This window comes from Chrysemys picta, chromosome 12 (genome assembly GCF_011386835.1).
Source record: "Chrysemys picta bellii isolate R12L10 chromosome 12, ASM1138683v2, whole genome shotgun sequence".
Taxonomy (NCBI): Eukaryota; Metazoa; Chordata; order Testudines; family Emydidae; genus Chrysemys; species Chrysemys picta.
In genome coordinates this window covers 54,945,516-54,964,142 of record NC_088802.1, presented here as the reverse complement: position 1 = coordinate 54,964,142, position 18,627 = coordinate 54,945,516, and the positions used below count along the sequence as shown (strand labels likewise).

General features: G+C 65.6%; 1 protein-coding gene across 1 annotated transcript in view; it reads left to right on the top strand.

The window, feature by feature from the left end:
- Positions 1 to 18,197, top strand: part of BAHCC1 (BAH domain and coiled-coil containing 1) — an 89,087-nt gene extending 70,890 nt beyond the window's left edge. The window contains 18 exon segments of the mRNA XM_065563754.1: positions 657 to 832; positions 1,534 to 1,659; positions 1,661 to 1,671; positions 2,068 to 2,196; positions 6,283 to 6,397; positions 6,855 to 7,119; positions 8,234 to 8,380; positions 8,819 to 9,144; positions 9,334 to 9,441; positions 10,107 to 10,239; positions 10,728 to 10,842; positions 11,262 to 11,337; positions 11,772 to 11,880; positions 12,360 to 12,488; positions 12,712 to 12,885; positions 13,283 to 14,412; positions 15,071 to 15,307; positions 15,725 to 18,197. Of these exon segments, the coding sequence (XP_065419826.1) occupies positions 657 to 832; positions 1,534 to 1,659; positions 1,661 to 1,671; positions 2,068 to 2,196; positions 6,283 to 6,397; positions 6,855 to 7,119; positions 8,234 to 8,380; positions 8,819 to 9,144; positions 9,334 to 9,441; positions 10,107 to 10,239; positions 10,728 to 10,842; positions 11,262 to 11,337; positions 11,772 to 11,880; positions 12,360 to 12,488; positions 12,712 to 12,885; positions 13,283 to 14,412; positions 15,071 to 15,307; positions 15,725 to 15,931 (3,713 nt within the window). The 3' untranslated portion in view covers positions 15,932 to 18,197.
- Positions 18,198 to 18,627: the final 430 nt, after the last annotated feature.

The window sequence follows — 18,627 nt, the reverse complement described above, 5'->3', positions numbered from 1 at the left end:
CCCCGCCCGGTCATACCCACGGGCCCCTGAGCCTCCCCAGCCACACCCATGGGATCCTGCCCCCTTGAGCCTGTCCTGGATGAGGCCTGGGCTGGCTGCCCCCCACATCCAAGCTTTCCCCCCATTCTGCCTCCCCCTCTCCCTGCCCTCTCCCTCCCATAGCCAGCCCTGACCCCTGCCTGCCATCACACGACCTTTGGCCTGGGAAAGCCCCCCCCCCCCCCCCAGGTAGCTGCCAGGACCCTCAAGCCAAGGTATTTGGTGTCCCTGTAAGTTCCCCTCCGGCTGGGTTGCTGCTCCGTATGCCAGGAATAAACAGGCGCAGAGTGCCAGGCCTGGCCTGGGGCAGGGAGCTAGGCAGGGGGCAGCTGTGGGAGGGGAGGAAACTGATGCCCACGGCAGAGGTTCTGGTGCCTGGGCCCAGGGCCCATCTATACCAACTGGCTGGGCCTGCCAGGGGGCGCTGGCATTCAGGGCTGCAAAAGGCCTTCAGGGGCTCCCCCCCCCCCCCGTCTGTGCTCCTTCTCGCTCGGAGCTGTGAGACAGGGCTGGGGGGATCGTTAGCTAATGAGCTGAGTGCCTCTGAGATGGGGGGGCTGACCCCACTGCGGGGCTGGGGGCAGCTCTGCCTCCCCTAACCTCTCTGCTCCCCACAGCGGAGGATGAAGACTTGGTGGCTGTTAACCTTCGGAGCCTGGCGACCATCGCTGCCCTGGTGGAGGCGGCCGACGAGGAGAGCAGCCCACCCTGCCTCAGCCCCCTGGTGGCCCCCCTGGCCCCCCGTGCACGGGGCCTGCGACGGAAATACACCTGGACCCCCAAAACCAAACCCGTGAGTGCCCGCCTTGCCGCCCTGCCTGCACGGTCCCCCAGCCTCCGCAGCACATGCCAGGGTCCAACCGAGCCACCCGCCGGCCTGGATTCCAACCGGCAACCCCCAGGGAAAGGCCCCTGAGCCCCAGGGCCCCATGGCGGCATCTCTCACCACTCCTGGGAGCCCCATGCTCTCCCCCGCAGCCTCCCTTTGTCCTTGGAGTCCTGGGCCCACCAACAGTCGAAGGGCCCACCCCATGTTTAGTCTGTGGGTTGCCCAGGGCCCTGCCTGGCTCCTGCCACACCCCAGAGCTAAGCGCGTTCCCTGGCACATGGGGACTCCAGGGCGCTCCCGTCTCGTCAGGGTCACCCATTGGGCAGCTCCCCGAGAGGCCCGGGTGCCTCGCCCTGTTGGGACGATGGGAACTGGAGCCGTGGGGACCTGGTGGCTGGGTGGGGTGGCCCATTCCCGACAGATGGATCCCCCATTGCACCTGGGATCCTGAGAAAGGGGCATGCACCTGGGCTCCTCTTCCCAGGCAGTCGAAGCTGCCGCTGGCCTTGGCCCTTTGCTGGGCTCCAAAGGCCGGTTCAGGCAGAGATGGGGGGCCAGGCTGGTGATGCCAACGAAGGGAGCAGCTGAGGACACGGTGCTCGGCCGCCCAGCCTGCAGGCCCTTGGCTCTCCTCCCTCACGCTGACCCTGGGCCTGCCCCCCCAGGTCTGCCCCCTGAAGGCCGCCATTGAGCAGCTAGACACGCAGGAGGTGGAGATGCGGCTGCGGCTGGCGGAGCTGCAGCGCCGCTACAAGGAGAAGCAGCGGGAGCTGGTGAAACTGCAGCGACGGCAATGACCATGAGTACGTCCCCCTCGACGCACCCCTGTCCACTGGCCTTTCGGAGCCCCCCACACACACAGGGCATGGGGCAGGCGGCCAGTCTGTGAAAGTGGCAGGGGAGGGAGGGATGGAGTGGGGGGTAGGTGGGAGTGGAACTGCCACACAGGAAAGAGGAGGGAGCCCCCCGAGGTCTCTGCCCAGTGTCCCAGGAGGTGTCAGAGCCCCAGGGAGAACCTGTAATAGGAGCAGAAAAACAAGGCAGGTGAAAAGTCACTGGTGTGATGAGTCTGAGGCCGTTCTCAGCCTAGTTCACGCAATGAGCCAGTCAGCGGAGAAGACGCAGGAGCCCAGAGCAGAGGGCAGGAGGGGGGCGAGTTCCTGGCATCACTCTGGTTTTGTTGTGGCTGGTGCCCGCAGGCACGACGAGAGCTCGCGGAGTCCGGCGCGGCGCGGCCCGGGGCGGCCGAGGAAACGGAAGCACTCCAGCATGCTCGGCACCCTGCGGCAGAACAACGCGCTCAGCAGGGCTGACGGCAGGAAAGTCAAGTGAGTGACGCTGTGTGTGGTGCATTGTGGGGATGTGCCAGCAGCTGGGGCCCCTGTCTCGGGGGGTCGCTTGGCCCCAGGAAGCCCCGTGCTCTGGCTCCAGGGGGTGTGCTGCATGCATTGCCTTGTGGCATGGGAGGGAGGGGGCTCATTCCCCATCCCCGGTGTGGTAGATGTGGTAGACTCTTAGCGAGCCCCAGGGCAGAGTGGCACGCCGCGCGCTGGGCCTGTAAACCTGCAGCCCCCTGCACTTGGCAGGCCGATTACGGGAGCGTGGCACTGCCCGCCTCCCGGCTCCTCTGCCCCAGAACCGGCAGCATTTCGGGGGCAGGAGACGCAGTCCCCGTGTGTGCAGTCGGATAGAAATGGGGCTGGAGAAAGGGCTGGCTGGCTGCAAGCCTGGCTTCCTCCTGGCGCTCCCTCCCCAGCCCATCGCCGAGCGGAGCGGTTCCGACGTGCCTGCACTGTTCCGGGGAGCGCCCCCCCCCCCCCCAAAGGGGAAGGCAGCGTTGCATAAAAGCCTCTTTATCTGTGCTGTATAAAGTCATTGGTCACGCTGCAGTGCTGTTCATTGCTGCTGGCGCTTTATTATTATCCATTAGCCGCCCGGCGCAGTCATTCTCGCACTCACGGGCCCTGTATAATTGTCCTTCTCTGCTACAAATTGCCTCTCCCGGCAGGCCCATTTGCATAAATCCTCCGAGCTAGTCCAAACATGATTGGAGTGTGTGTGCGCAGTGCATCAATCCTGATGATTTGGTAATAATAGTTAAATCTGTACTAAATGGTTCCTTCAATTAAGACAGAGGGAAAAAATTAATCTCGAGGTTTTATGTCACAAAACATTAGCAAATGGAGTGAAGGTTAGAGTTAAAAAAAAAAAGGCAGTTAGTGTTGGCTTAGGGTTGCAACGTGGCTCGACCATATGGCTGCTGGGAATTCTCCTGGGCTATTGGGACAACTGGTTTTGCTCCCTCCCCCCAGTCCAGGGGAAAGAGGAGAAACCTCCCCCCACCCCCATCCGCAAGGCTCTACAGCCCGCTGAATACAGGGCCGGCTCCCTGGGACGAGACACCCCGCACTGCCCTCCACTGCCCGCAGCAGGTCTGTCTCCTCTAGTGACTGGAGAAAAGGGCTTCTGGGCTCCTCCACAGATGCCTGGCTGAGCATGACCGCCCTCCTGCCAGGGCTGCCCGAGCTGCCAGCCCTCTGGTGGGGAAGGAGGGGCAGAAAATGCCCTGGTGGGGCCCAGGCCAGGCGACTGGCATCCCTGGAAATTCCTTCCCCACTCCAGGTCTGGCCACTTCCCTCCCCTGGTGCATGGGCCAGAGTCACTGGAGTTTCTGCGTCCCTGGCATTGCTGATAAAGGACCCAACAATTGCTGATAAAGGACCCAACCCGGGCAGTGGCCAGACTAAGGCGTGTTCCTGCTGTTCGTGTGCACATGCAATCATGCAGCCACACTCGTGCACGCGTGTGCTCATGCACATACTTTCCTCCACAGATGCAGCCACACAGACCGGCACACTCACGTACGTGTGCGCCAATGCATACCCATGCACACGCTCATCCTCGCACGGACACGTCTGTGCTCCAGTACACACACAAATGCACAATCACACAGCCCTCCACTTGGCCTGACCCCCCCACTGCACACAGCCTCGCCCCACGTTCGTGCACCCACACACGGCCTTGCGGTGAGCTCCCTGTGCTCACACCCCTGCATCCATCGTGCTGACACACACGCTGCTTGTGACCCTGTGCACACGCACACCTTTGCACATGCCCTGGCCCCGCACCCCAGGAAATCTGCCTCTGCAGGCTGTGAGTCCGCAGCCCCACATGCAGGCCCTGCCCCTCCCCGGGCGCCACATGCGGCATCTTGGCCACAGCCCTGTGGCAAAGGCTCGTCCAGCAGCTGCAACTCCGGCCCTTTGGCCGCCATCCGATCACTAACATTCCTGGCTCCTCAAGCTCCCCAAGGGCGCGGAGCTGGCTGAGCGGAGACGCCTCCCAAAGCCGGACACTCCCCTGGAGCAAAGCTGTGGCCTTGGTCCGTGGAATCTCCTCGCAGGGCCCCGTTCCTCCCTGGCTGGCCCAAGGGCCCCGGCCAGTGACTTGGGGAGCTGGGAACCTCCCTGCCTCCCCTCCTGGCTCTCTGGTTAGCCGGGGATTCCCTCCCTGCCGTCCAGAGCTGACAGTGGGTGCCAAGGTCGCCCAAGGGCGCCGGGTCGAAAGGTCGAGTGAAAGCGTCAAGCCCTGCCAGAGGGGTGTGAACAGGAGCTGCCTTGCAGGTGCGGGGCCGGGGGACAGCCTCGGACCCCAGCCTGGAGCGCCAGGGCAGGGGAGCCAAGTCAGCTTCCCTGGAGCTTGGGGTTCAGCCCCGCTCCCGGCACGGAGGGGCTCCGGGCACCAGGCCTTGGGGCAGCGAGATGCCCTGGTTCGGGGTGGGCAGCAGCGCTGGGAAGGAATGAACAGGGAGGGTAAATGAGCCCCCTTCAGGGAGCCCGGAGTGTGTGGGGGGGCATTCTCCCTGTGGGGTGGCTGCTCCAGCGAGCGCCCAGATGCACGGGCAGTGCCCGCAGAGCCGCAGGCAGGGCTGTGGGACTGGCAGGGCGGGCACTGGTGTTGTGTCCCGCTGATTGCACAGTGGGGATGGGGGCCGTGGCTGGTTCTGGCACTCTGACCCACAGCGTCTCTGTGCGCCGCTCCCCGAGGTGCTGTGATCTGAGTGCTGGGGCGGGGGACCCCCCTCTCCCAGCCCCCACCCCCTTGGGCCCAGCTGCCGCTCTCAGGCCCTGCCTGGTTTTTTCTGCACTCTAATGACTAAAGCAATTAGTCAGTAATAAATGCTCCCAGCCCCAGGAGGGCAGCACCTGTGCATCTCCCCCAGTCTGGGGGCAGGGTGTCTCCCCATCTTCCCCACTCACCAGTGGCAGCACTGACATCCTCTCGGACGGGACAGGCCAGCCCCACGTGGGAGCTGCCTTTCCCCTGCCAGCCCCATGCCCATAAAGCGCCCTGACAGCTGGGGATGGTGATTCATTTTTGGTGAAAGAGGCGATTGTCCGTGGAGCGGGTCCGTTCCCCCCCCGCCCCGTATTAATTAGCTCCAGCAGCAGCCGCCTCGCGGGCTCTCTGGAGGAATGTGGCAGGAAGGCACGGAAAGCCCAGGAATGTCCCAGGGAGAGGACTCCCCCGCCCCCCCCCGCCCCCACAAGGGAGCAGATGCGGGGTGGGAGGGGGGGTGGATCTGGCCTGCCCCAGCTGTGGCCTCATTGTATTCATTGTTGGGTGGGGAGATCCCAACGCAGCCCATCCCCCCCCCATAATACACCTGCCAGGGAAGGAAGGGGGCGCAGGGCCGGTGTCAGGGAGGCTGAAGTGCAGTAACACTTCGCATTGTCTGTGCAGCCTCTATCCCCAAGGATCTCAAAGCACCACAATGGATTTTGCCTCCCAGTTCCCCTCTAGGGGTGCAGAGAAGTCTCAATGCCCCCATTTTATACAGTGGGAAACTGAGGCACAGGGCGATCTGGTGACTTGCCCCCAGTCACATCGCTGGGACAAGAACCCAGCGCCAGGCTGGGGTGGGAGTCAGAGCCGCTCTGGTTCTCTGCTCCAGCATGGACCTGGCTCATGCCCACCTGTTTGTCACGAGCCTTGGCTCCATAGAACATGGCTCTGGGCAAAGGGGCCGGGTGGGGGCAAGATCCCTTCCCTGGCCCCCTAGGCTGCCCGGTGCCGCGGCAGTTCACAGGGCCCCGGGCTCAGTGGCTATGGGGGAGTGCTTGGGAGAGTGCTTGGCTGGGGGGGTCAGGCTCTGGCAGTGGGGCTGACATCAGGGTGGAGGCTGGCAGCAGGCTGGGATTCCTGGGGCAGCCGGGTGGGCGGCAGGACAGGGTTCCTGGGGTGGGGCTGGTGGCGGGGTAGGGCTGACGGCGGGGCAGGGTTCCTGGGGTGGAGCTGATGGCAGGGCGGGCAGGCTGGTGGCAGGACTGGATTCCCGGCACCCCGGGACAAGGCACGCGTCTCCGCGGCTCTGCATGCCCGGTGAACTGAAGGCTGCTCTCCCCCGCTCATAGGGCCGTGAAGACCAGCCTGTCCCTCCTGTGCGCGGAGCTGCGGAGCGACGGCGAGCCCAAGAAGAAGCGGAGCAGGATTGCCGAGGCGGCCTACAGCAGCCTCAAGGGCGCCCAGGTGAGTGCCCGCGCCAGGAATGGCCCCGCCGGGTTGGCTGGGGGAGGCTGGACACTGGGTGAGGGCGCTGGGCACAGTGCCCAGGGGTCTCTGGGGGGGTCTTGGCTGTTCCACACATGGGGCCCCGCCTGGGCGGCCCCATTCCCCGACAGCCCCAGCCGGGAAGAGTGGGGATGCGGGTCGTAATGAACTCAGCAGCACTGTTGGGAAGCCCAGCTCCTCCTCTGGCAATGGGAGACGGGCGAAGCCATTGCTGTGGGGTTAGGGGGACCAGACAGCAAGTGTGAAAAATCGGGATGGGGGTTGCGGGTAATAGGAGCCTATATAAGAAAAAGACCCAAAAATCGGGACTGTCCCTATAAACTCGGGACATCTGGTCACCCTGGGGTGGGGCCGGGCGGCAGGGCAGAGCACGCTGGGTGGCCGCTCAGGGCTGTGCTGTTTCCGACCCACGCAGGACAAGGTGCGGTGCAAGAAAAACGTTGCCAAGGCGGCTCACAAGGTCTCCCAGCTGAAGCAGAAAGTGAAGAGCAAAGGGCTCCCAGCCGGCATCAGCCCCTTCCGCAGGAAAGAGTCCAGCCCCGGCAGCCGGATCCAGAAGAAACTCTCCAGGGCCAAGAGCACCAAAGCTGCGGCCTCCACCAAGTACCCGCAGCCGGACCCAGCCAGCCGGGAGACTGCTCACTTCAAAGCCACGCCCAGCCCGGGGGCAGCCGGCCCAGGTACGGGAGTGGGAGAGGGCACGGGCCACAGCCCAGTCAGGTCCCACTGGCACCCAGCCCTAGGGCTGCCCCCCCTTCATACTGCTGCAGGGAGGCCCTGGGCACGACTCTCCGCTCCACGGGTGAGGGAAGGGGCATCTGTCCCTGGGCACAGGGCAGCTGGCAGGGCAGGGCTGCCTTGGCAGCGAGAGGTTCCTGGCCTGCTGCTGCTCTGCCGGGCTCCAATGGAGGGGCAGGGGGCTCGCTGGGGCTGGGGGCCGTGCACAGGGATGAGCGCTAGCTGCAGCTACTGGGGGAGAGGAAGGGAGGCCGACAGATGGAGAAAGCTCTGTGGGACGAGGAATTTAAAAATAGCTCTGTCTGCCTGGCCCAGGGCTGGTTCCCGAGGCCCCGGGGGCGACCCCGCAGCTGCCGGGCAGGGTTATCGGGCAGCCAGGCCCTGACACACAAGACTGGGAAAAAGCCTCCACTTCCTCTCCCCAAAAGCCCTTTGGTCCGGCAGAACAAAGAGAGGGGCCCGCCTGGGCAGGATGCAGGAAGGAGGAAGCCGGAGCAGGAAGCGCTTGCTGCAAAGGAGCAGGAGGTGCCATCCCCAGGGAGTGCCCTCCCTGTGCCCCGAGTGAAGGGCAGAGAAGTGGGAAGGGCAGATAAGACGAGGAAATCCAAGGCTCTTTGTGCCGGCCCTGGTGGTGTCTGGCTGCAGCAAACCTCTCCCGGGTGCCCAGCCCTGCCCAGCATGGCTCTGCTCCTGGCGGGAGGGGTCCTGCCTGCCGACTGGCCACCGGGCTGGGGCCAGAGAAAGGGGATCCCAGCCCTGCATCCTACCCTTCTGGGGGTATCCCCAGGCGAGCCCCAGGATGGCTTCCAGAGACCCCCCCACCCCAGCCACTCTCGGGCTATGACATGGGGACATGCTGAGTCCCCTGCGGCTGCCCAGCGCGTCCCTCCCTGATCCCAGGGCCAGGCAGGGCAGTGTGGGGAGAGGGGGCTGGGTAAGTACGGGCACCCCCTGCACCCATGTGCTCTCCGGCCAGCACTCAGCCTCACACCCGCCATTGCAGCCCCACCTCCCCTGTCTCTTCCTCACCCCTCCCGGCCTGGCCTCCCCCTGCAGACGCAGACTACGAGAGCGAGGACGGTGCCGCCCTGTCGCCTGACGAGACCCTGCCCCCCGCCGTGGTCGGGCCCTCCCCATCCTCGGTGGTGAAGATGGAGGCCAATCAGAAGGCGAAGAAGAAAAAGGAAAGGCAGGGGTTGCTAGGTAACGGGAAAGGCAGGCCGGGGGTACCGGGGATTGGCAGGTGCCAGGCGCAGGGAGCGCAGGGCAGGGGGCCCCTGGCACAGACCCCCCTGAGCAGGGGGCAGGCCATGGAGGCAGAGCTGCCTTTGCCCGGAGCTGGGGCAGCACGCTGGAGGGGCTCACGCTGGCACAGTCCAGCTCTACCCAGTGCCGGCCCACCTCGAGAGGCAGCGAGCGCAGCCAGATGCTTTGCTCAGCGGGTGCCCTGATGGAAACTTGTGGCCAGCTGGCGATGGTTCAGAGTCAGTGCAGGGAAAGCACCCCCTGTCGGTGCCCCAGGACGCTGGCCCACATGCCAGCACGGGGCCCCTGCTCCTTGGCGGGCTCAGGACGGGCACAGGCTGGCAGTCGCCAGGACCCCTGGCCTAAGCAGCCCGTCCCTCCCCTCTCTCCCTGCAGGGCCTTGTCGAATCTCCAGCCCAGAGGGCGAAGTCAAGATCAAGCGGCGCCCGGGGAAGCCTGGCGCAGGGAAGCTGGAGAAAGTGCCCGCCAAGAGGAAGACGGGGGCCTGCGAGGGGACCGCCAAGAAGAAGCTGAAGGGGAATCCCAAGGAGAGCCTGCGGCAGCTGGTGCAATCCGGCGCGGGCAGCCTGGCAGCCAGCAACAGCCCCTTCCCCGGCACCGACGCCAGACAGTTCACACCCAGGGAGGAGGGGGCCAAGATTTCCAGCGAGCGCCTGAAGAAAGCCACGCGCAAGAGCAAGGTGCTGCAGTCGGCCCTGCGGGTGAGTGCTGGGGGGCAGGGGCTCCTGTAGGTGGGGGGGCCAGGGGTGCTGAGTGTGGAGAGGCTGGGGGCGCACAGGTGGGGGGCGTGTTGCATGGTGCAGGGCAGAGGGCTGTGGGTGTGCTTGGGGGTCTCTGGGCCACAGCCATGCACTGTCAGTGTGCTAACCCCTGTCGTCCCCCCCCGACAGCGGAAGAACGGGGCGCTGGCCCTGGCCCTCTCGCCCAGGAATGCCAAAGCCATCCTCAGCAAAGGCAAGAAGCTGTGCAAGGTGAAGAGCAAAGTGGCCACCAAACAGGTAAGGTAGCCTTGCGGCCCTGCCCCCGCCCCTGCTGCAGCAACCCCTCCCCCACCTCCACCAGCCCTGCCCCCACGCCCACTTCGGCACCCCCTCCCCCACCTCTGCCATCTGTCCCCCCTCCACGCATGGCCCCTAGTCTGTGGCATAGGAGCCCAGCCCTGAACCACATCCTGCCCAACCTGCCACGGTTGGGAAGAGACGCTGAGGCCAGCTGCCATCTCCAGAGCACATCGGCCTGCGGCCCCCTGACTAATCACCAGCCACCCGTCCCGAGATAAGGGGCTGCTCAGAGACCTGTGGGCAGAGAGCCGTCTGGAGAGACCAAGGCCGCGCACGGGGGGCTGGAATCCCGGCCAGGGCTGTCTGTGGCCCTTCGGAGGGACTGGGGGTTGGGAGGAGTAGCAGGAATCTGTCCGTGGCGGGGCAGGGGGAAGCCCCTTGGGGCCATTCCTCCCTCCAGATGCTCCCAGGCTTCCCCCAGACCCCCGAGAGGTTCGCTCCCCCAGGCTGGCCGGGCTGCAGGCAGAGCCGACCTCCCCGCTGGTGCTGTCGGGAGAGACCCAGGTTCAAGGCCTGGCCAGGGGCTGGGTGAGGGGCTCCCTGGCAGCCCCCGGACCACAAGGGGGTGGCTGCTCACTGCCCCCCGCACTCTGTCCCCACAGTGCAAGGGGCGGGCGGTCAGCAAGCTGCTGGAGAGCTTCACCGTGGAGGACGACTTCGAGTTTGATGACAACAGCAGCTTCTCAGAAGAGGAGGAGAGCCCTCGGCTGGGGGCTGAGCAGGGCGCAGCCCACGGTGAGCTCTGCCCCCCAGGCCGCTGGGGGATGGGACGAATGGACACAGCTCAGGGGGGTCCAGGGCCGAGGAGTTGGTGCTAAGGCACCCGAGTCAGGACTCCTGGGTCCACGCCTGGCTTTGTGTGTGTCTGCCCCGTTCTGTGCCTCAGCTTCCCCATGGGGCTCTCCAGAGTGGGGCTGTGGGGCTCAATCCAGTCACGTCTTGCAGCGCTCTGGGATCCCTGGAGCGAGGGGGGGCCACAGAGTGGCGGGGCGGGATCCCGGGGGGCACAGCACACCCCACGGCTCGTTTCAGCGCTCTGTAACGAGAGCCAGCATCCCATATGCAGCCCCCAGAAGCCAGTGAGCAGGCTCCGGACCCCTAAGCCACGGGAGGGGCTGTGAGGCATGCGAGTGCCCCATGGTGCGGCTTGCCTTGCGGGCATGGTGTGGGCAGGGGGGCAGGCGCTGGCCCCTGGGGGACTCATGCCCCGTCTTCTCCCCCAGCGCACTCCTGTACTATCCGCAAGGAGGACCTGCGGGATGGCCTGCGCGTGCTCATCCCCAAGGAGGACAGTCTGCTGTATGCCGGCAGCGTCAAGACCCTGCAGCCTCCGGACATGTAAGGGCCACGCTGGTGTGGGGGAGAGATGGGGGGGCGGGGGGACCCACAACGAAGGAGATGGACAGATGGACAGACAACCCCTGCACGGGAGGGGCTACCGTGATGCCCCTCGCCCGCCAGGGTGGGTTGCCCTCTAGGCCAGTGAAAGCGATGGTTCTCTGGGAACGCTCTTGGGATGCGAAATGGGTCCTGTCTGTGCCCATCCCCCTGCACCCTTGTCCTCCCCCCTCACGGCAGCGCTGGGCTGCGGGCCCTGGGGTTACCAGGCTAGCCCTGCAGAGCCACGCACTGGGCTCTGGGCCTCTCGGGCCGGACGTCCCACCTTCCCCCTTCTGGGCGAGCTCTGAAAGCAGAGGCGAGCCCCTTCCTCCCGCCGCGCTGGCCTGACCCCTTTGTTCGCTGACTCCCTCCTGCAGCTACAGCGTTGTGATCGAGGGGGAGAGAGGGAACCGCCAGCGGATCTACTCCCTGGAGCAGCTCCTGCAGGAAGCCGTGAGTGCTCTGCTCACCCTGGGTAAACACAGAGCTTGGCCCGGAGCCGCGGGGAGGGAAACAACCTGCCTCAGACAATCGGAAGGTCCCGGCCATCTGTGCAGGGCGGGCAGGGCAGCCTTCAAAGCGCGGGCAGGAAGGGAGGGGTTGGCAAGCGCCCGGCCAAGGCAAACAAGGGCAAGCGCGCACAATGTGCTGGGGCCAGCGTGGGGACGGGAGCCAGGCCAGGCCAGCTTCACAGCACCCCGGGCAGCGGCTGGAGCACACCAGAACCCCACTGGTTCCCCACCCTGTGTGCACTTCCCAGGCAGAGCTCCCCCCACGTGGGTGCGACAGACACCCCCCACCCTTTGGCGGGGGGGAGGTTGTCCCCGGGCAGAGGCCCCAGCCCTGCCGAGGAGCCTCTGGTGACCCATGCTCTTGTCTCCTTCCAGGTGCTGGACGTCAGACCCCAGTCCAGCCACCACCTCCCGCCAGGCGCCAGGGTGTGCGCGTACTGGAGCCAGAAATCCCGCTGCCTCTACCCGGGGAACGTGGTGCGAGGTGAGGAGCCGTTCGGGTGATTCGGGCCACGGGGCAGCGCGAGCACCGTTGGGCTGCAGAATTGAGGCTGGTGCTCTGGTGCCAAGCAGGGGTCCCCGGGCAGGGGCAGCGAGAGGAGAGGGTAGCAGGGCTGGCACCTCCCTGGCACACAGCTGGGAGCTCAGCTCTGCCCGGGACATGGCCCTGCTGACAGGCCTGGGCAGACTGGGGCTGTACGGAGGGGCGCGCAGAGGGAGTGCAGGGCGGGGGGAGCTGGGCCTGGCTGGAGGAGGACTGCGCATGTGACTGTGTGACTGTGGCCCAGAGATGCCCCTGCCATCAGCGCGTCCCTGCCCCGGCGTGCTGGCTCTGGTGCAACCTTACCTGCTCAGGGCCTTGTCCTCAGGGGCGCCCTGCGCTGGCAGTGGGCTGGCCCCCTCACTCGCCCAGCGCTGGGGCTCCCCCTCCCCTCTGCGCGCACTGACAGCACGTCCCCCCAGGGCCCTCCAGCGACGAGGAGGAGGAGGAGGAGGACCTGGACTCGGTGATGGTGGAGTTTGACGACGGGGACACAGGCCACATCTCGGTATCCAACATCCGCCTGCTGCCCCCGGACTACCAGATCCAATGTGAGCCGCCCGGCTGGGCCCCGGGGCGGGCGGGGGGCCGTGGGGTGCCCCGCAGAGAGGCACAGGTTGTGTGTGCAGGGCCAGGGGCCAGAGTACTGGCCTCGCACTGCCGGGGGGCCGGGCAGGGACTCAGCCAGGTCTCCCTGCCCCTGGGGCCTGGGCCGGCCCATCTGGCTACGGGCGCGAGTCTCCTCCCCAGCCCTGACGCTCGCTGTGGTTACAGGCACGGAGCCCTCCCCCGCCCTGCTGGTATCCAGCACCTGCCGGCGGACGAAGCGGTCCTCCAGCGACGCCCCCCCGCCCAGCGAGGCGGTCCCCAGCCTGTGTGTGGATGGGCGTGACAGCGCCGAGCCCGCCAAGAACGCCAACAAGAAGGCCACTAGCAAAGAGAAAGCCGGTAGGTAGAGCCAGGGGCTGGGAATGAGCCTCCCAATAGGCAAGGGTCCCTCACCTGCTCCGCTACAGCCAGCCAGCAGAACTATGCCCTTTCCTGGAGGGAAAACTCCCTAGGGGGCTGGGACTGGCCTACCAGGGAGCTGCGGGTCGGGAGGGAGGGGCACCAGCAGAGCTGGGGTGGTGGAGCCCAGGGCTGGCATCGTGCTTCTCTCCAGCCAGCGCATTTGTCCCCGACTTGAGAGCTGCATTGGCACAGCCATGCCTGGGGACCCGTGCACAGGGCTCGGTGCTGGGGGGGCACGGTTGGGACGCTGTGGCTGGAACAGGAGCCTGGCAGAGCCCGGAGCTGTTCTCACCCACAGCCATTGGCCTGACCCGGCTGTTTCCCTCCCCGACAGGTAAAGCCGATGTGCTGGCCCTGGGTGCCAAGGCGCTGCCGCCGGCTGATCACTTCCTGGGCCGGCGTGGCAGCCCCCTGCTGAGCTGGTCGGCGGTGGCCCAGACCAAGCGGAAGGCGGCCGGCAAGAACCCAGCCGTGCTGCAGAACCTCTTTCAGCTCAACGGCAGCAGCAAGAAACTGCGGGCCAAAGAGGCGCTCTTCCCCGTGCACAGCGTGGCCGCCCCCATCTTCGGCAACGGCTTCGGTGCCGACTCCTTCAGCAGGATCGCCAGCTCCTACGCCTCCTTCGGCGCCGGCGCCGGCCTGGTGCTGCCCGGCACCCAGAAGCTCCTGCGGGCCAAGAAGGTGGAGAGGCTGGAGGCGGAGGTGGGCAAGGGGGGCAGGAGGAAGTCGGGCAGCGAGTACCTGGTCAAGCTGGACCACGAGGGCGTGACGTCCCCCAAGAACAAGAACTGCAAGGCCCTGCTGATGAGCGACAAGGGCTTTGGGCCCAAGCTGGAGAGGCCCCTGCCCAGCCATGGCTACGCTCACCCAGCTCTGGTGGGCAAGGACAAAAAGGGGCGGGCCCCCATACACCAGCTGCCCATGGGGCTGGCGCTGCGCAAGTACTCGGGCCAGGCCGACTACGCCTTGAACTGTGACAGCGACTGCCACAGCTCCTACTCCGACGAGGACGAGGAGACCGGTGGGCTGGGCGCCAGCGTGCCCTCGCGCTTCATGACGCGCCTCTCGGTCTCCTCCTCCTCCTCCGGCTCCTCCACCTCCTCCTCCTCCGGCTCCATCTCCACCTCCAGCCTGTGCTCCTCGGACAACGAGGACTCCTCCTACAGCTCCGACGACGAGGACTCCACCCTGCTGCTGCAGACCTGCCTCACCCACCCCGTGCCCACCCTGCTGGCACAGTCCCAGGCCCTGCGCTCCAAGAGCAGCGCCCCGCAGAGGTGCTACATCGCCAAGGCGGCCGCCGCCAGCGCCAAGGCCAAGCTGAAGCGCAAGGAGGCCCTGAGCTTCTCCAAAGCCAAAGAGTTCTCCCGGAGGCAGCGGCTGCCGTCGGTGGAAAATCGGCCAAAGATCTCCGCTTTCCTGCCAGCGCGGCAGCTCTGGAAGTGGTCGGGGAACCCCACGCAGGTACGTCCAGCCCCACCCCCGGGTACATCTGGCCCCGCCCCCGGGTACATCTGGCCACGCCCCTGGGTACATCTGGCCCCGCCCCCAGGTACATCTGGCCACGCCCCTGGCTATATCTGCCTTCCCCTCCCAGTACATCTGGCCCCGCCCCCGGGTGAGTCTCAAGGGCAGGGCCGGTAGAGGTCTCCCATGTGATTGTCCCTGGCTTGTTAGCTTGGTGCGGAGGGGAGGCTGTTGGGCACTGCCAGCAGATGGGATGAGGGGCAGGGCGCCCCCCTAACAGGGATGTCTTGGGTCGGGGAGCTGCTGGAACAAGCCAACACCTCCACAAGCAGACCCCTGCCATGGAGGCGCAGTCACTGCCCGAGGGGGCACCGGCTTGGCACACCGAGGCATCTCCCCCAGCCCATTCCCTCCAGGGTTTGCAGTTCTTGGTCCCCCCTTAGCTCCGATCCAGGCAGAACCTCCCCACCCCCTGTCCTGCTGGGAGCCCATGGACTCACTGAGGGGGCCTGGAGCCGCTGCATCGCTACCAGCCCCCCAATCCCACCAGGGCAGCCGTGCTGCTGTTATTGGCACCTCATCCCAGTGCCCGGGATGCCAGTGTGGGGCGGGAGGGTCGCGAGCTGGGGCCTGACTGCGTCTCCACCCCCCGCAGAGAAGGGGCATGAAGGGCAAGGCCCGGAAGCTGTTCTACAAGGCCATCGTGCGGGGCAAGGAGACGCTGCGCATTGGCGACTGCGCCGTGTTCCTCTCGGCCGGCCGGCCCAACCTGCCCTACATCGGGCGCATCGAGAGCATGTGGGAGTCGTGGGGCAGCAACATGGTGGTGAAGGTGAAGTGGTTCTACCACCCCGAGGAGACCAAGCTGGGCAAGCGGCAGAGCGACGGCAAGGTGAGGGGGTGGACGGCTGGGCACGGACCATGGATGGGGGCAGATGGGTGCGGGACAGGGGTGGCTGGGCGGATGAGCACGGGATGGGGCGCTGGGTGGACAGGCCTGGGATGGGGGTGACAGGCGTGAGATGGGGGTTGCTAGGCAGATGGGCACAGGATGGGGGCACTGGGTGGAGGGACACAAGATGGGGGTACTGGGCAGCTGGGCACGGGACGGTGCATTGGGCTGCCGGGCATGGGATGGGGCACTGGGCAGACGGACACAAAATGGGGGTTGCTGGGCGGACGGGCACAGGACGGGGCACTGGGCAGCCAGGCACAAGATGGCCCCTTTCCCAAGCTCCCCGGGAGAACCTAAGGGCTGCGCTCAGAACAGGATGGCCACGGAGCTCCCAACCTTGCCCTCTGCCCACAGAACGCGCTGTACCAGTCGTGCCACGAGGACGAGAACGACGTGCAGACCATCTCGCACAAGTGCCAGGTGGTGGGGCGGGAGCACTACGAGCAACTGACCAGGAGCAAGAAGTACCAGGATCGCCAGGACCTCTATTACCTAGCGGGGACCTACGACCCCACCACGGGCCGGCTGGTGACTGCCGACGGCGTCCCCATCCTGTGCTGACCCCGCCGGGGGCGAGCCAACCACCCCCCGGCCACCCACCGGCAAACACGCAGGGGAAAGGAGCCGGGAACCGGGGCCAGGAATGGCCGAGCACCCTGGGGCCTTTTGCTCCCCTTTCTGGGTGGGCTGGCCGACGAAGGGCTGTGCTGACATCAGGGGGAGCTCCCCCAGCAGCACCACCTCTGCCCGTTGGAGCCAGGCCCGGTAATTATGCAAACCCCGCCCAGCCGCACAACCCCGGCGGCTCCCGCGGAGCAGCGGCCCGGATCCTGGCCGCGGGGCAGAGCCAGCCTGGCTTGCCGGAGACCCGCACACAGAGCTCTCCTTCCCATTGGCAGGCGCGGAGAGATTTGAATTCAAGCCATACTGTCCCTAGTACCTCGGACTGTTTGCCAGCAGGTAAAGCAGAAATCAGGTGTATTATTCTATTTATTTCTCATGTAAATATTGTATTTCTTCCGGGAAGTTTTATGGAAACAGAGAAACCGACAGACAAACGGGGGGAGCGGGGGGGGTGTTGCAATGCACTGTTTGCCCTCAGCCTGGCTGAGGCCGAGGACAGCTGGGGTTTTCTGTACATAGGGAGGGAGCAGGGAGGGCCCCTGGCGTGCTCACCCCGCTGACGGGACCGCACCCGCCTGGCCGGCTGTGTAATATAGACCCCCCGGGGCGCGCTCCCTCGGTCCTTCGGTGTATTATTATTATTATTATTCTGATGCTAGTGACCCCGGTGCTCTGTCGGGGGGCACGTGCCCTGGGGCGGGAACAGAGAGAGAGTATATATATTATTATAAACTAGGGCAGGGAGCACACAGCCAGAGCCAACTTCCCTCGGGAACCAAACACGCCCGCCACGCACAGACCTGCCGCTCCTGCATGCACCCACGCCCCGCACAAGCAGGAGACGGGGCCGGCCTGGGCGTCTCCCTGTGGCTCCCAGCCGTGCCAGGACCCCAGGTAAAGGACATGGGTGGATGTGTGCAGATGGGGGGGAAGGGGGGGGGCATTCGCATGTGAACGTGGGCACGTGGAGGAGTGGGCACGCAGGGGGTGGGTACGCGGAGGGGTGCACAGGCGCTGAAAGGACAAAGTGCAGGGGTGCCCGACAGCACCGCATCCCCTCCCAGCTGGGGCCGGGCAGCCCCAACCCTCTTTTCTGAATCCCATTAATCCATTAAACCAAACTAACCCAGACCCTCTCAGGAGAAGACGCAGGGGCCCGGCTCGAGCCAGCGCTGCCCATGGGAAGTGGCTGCCCCAATGCCCTGGGCTGGGGCCCAGCTGGAACCGAGATGTCTCTGCTCTTTGAGTGCCCTCAAGCCTGCAGCTCTGGCAGTGGGGCTCACGACCGGGCTGCCCCCCCCCCCGGGGGAATTGGGGCTTTTCTGAAAGCAGAAGAACCCAGTGAGAAGGTGCCCGGGGAGGTGGGGCTGAGCCAGCCGGGAACGGATATCGCGCCCTGCTTAGAGCCCATTGCCCTGGCATGCCGAGTGATCCAGAGGGGCAGTGGGTGGCTTCCTGCAGACAAACCAAAGCACCACCCCCAGCTCACCCACCCCCCCAGGGGCTGCGCTGGGAGCCCGGCAGGGACATCCGGGAGCAGGCCCCTGCCCTTGCCGGCCCATGTGCAGACACCCCAGCTCTCCCACCCAGCGGCTGCCAGCATGTCTGCCACAGCTTCCCACTCCCCCATGGCAGCCCGGCCCTACAGGGAGGTGGCACCCGCTGGACACAATGCTGGGCTCTGTGTGGCCCATGCCAGCTCGGGGTAGCATGGCCCCACTGAGCGAGCACCCCCAAGCAAGGAGCAGACGGCCCCGAGCTGATGTAATGTGTTCGGAGGTGCCCCCACGCTCCCAATACTTTGCTGTCTGTGGTTTCTGCCCACTCCAGTCAGGACCCACGCCCTCAATGGGGCAGGGGGACGCTGGCCCGTCCCAGCCCCCCCTAAAGCTCCAGATAGAAGAGAAAGGAGCCTCCCCTCCCCCCGGTGGTCTCAGAGGAACCCAGATTCCTGATGAGTGCGTGAGACGCCCCCCCGCATCCCCTCCAGCGGCCGTGCCCCCTCCCCGTGGCTATGCTGTAGATGTGTAAAGGGCCGTTCTGCGCCGAGGGGAGGGTTTTTTTTCAATGTAAACACTAAAAAAACTACAACAAAAAAAGGGGGCAAAGACCCCGGTTTTCTGAACAGCAGACGATGTAAAGGCCTTTTAGTATGGAACTTTTCTATCGATAACTTGGCTTATGAATAAATATATGAAACCTTGCTGGGCAGCGGGTGTTCAATCCCTCGTGGAACCAGCCCCACGGGCAGACAGGCACTGGGCACCGGGGCAGGGCTCTAACCTATGTACTGGGGGTGCCAGGGGAACGGATCAGGAGTGCCCTGCACGGGGGGGCATCACAGGGAGGATTGGGGGTGCCCTGCCTTTGAGGGGTGTTGGGATGAGGCTCGGGGAGGATTGGGGGGGCCGTGCACTGGGTGGGCCATGCCAAGGGGCATCAGTAATATGGGCTGGGCTACACATCAGTTACAGTGACACCCAAGGGCCAAGTGTGGCACTGGGGAAAGCTGGGTGCCAGGCCCCGGCTCCATGTGACCCGCTTTGCCTTAGCACTACTCAGAACAGGCCGACAGAACACAGGTTCTAGTCCCCAGTTCTGCCACTGACGCCCTCTGCAGCTACAGACAAGTC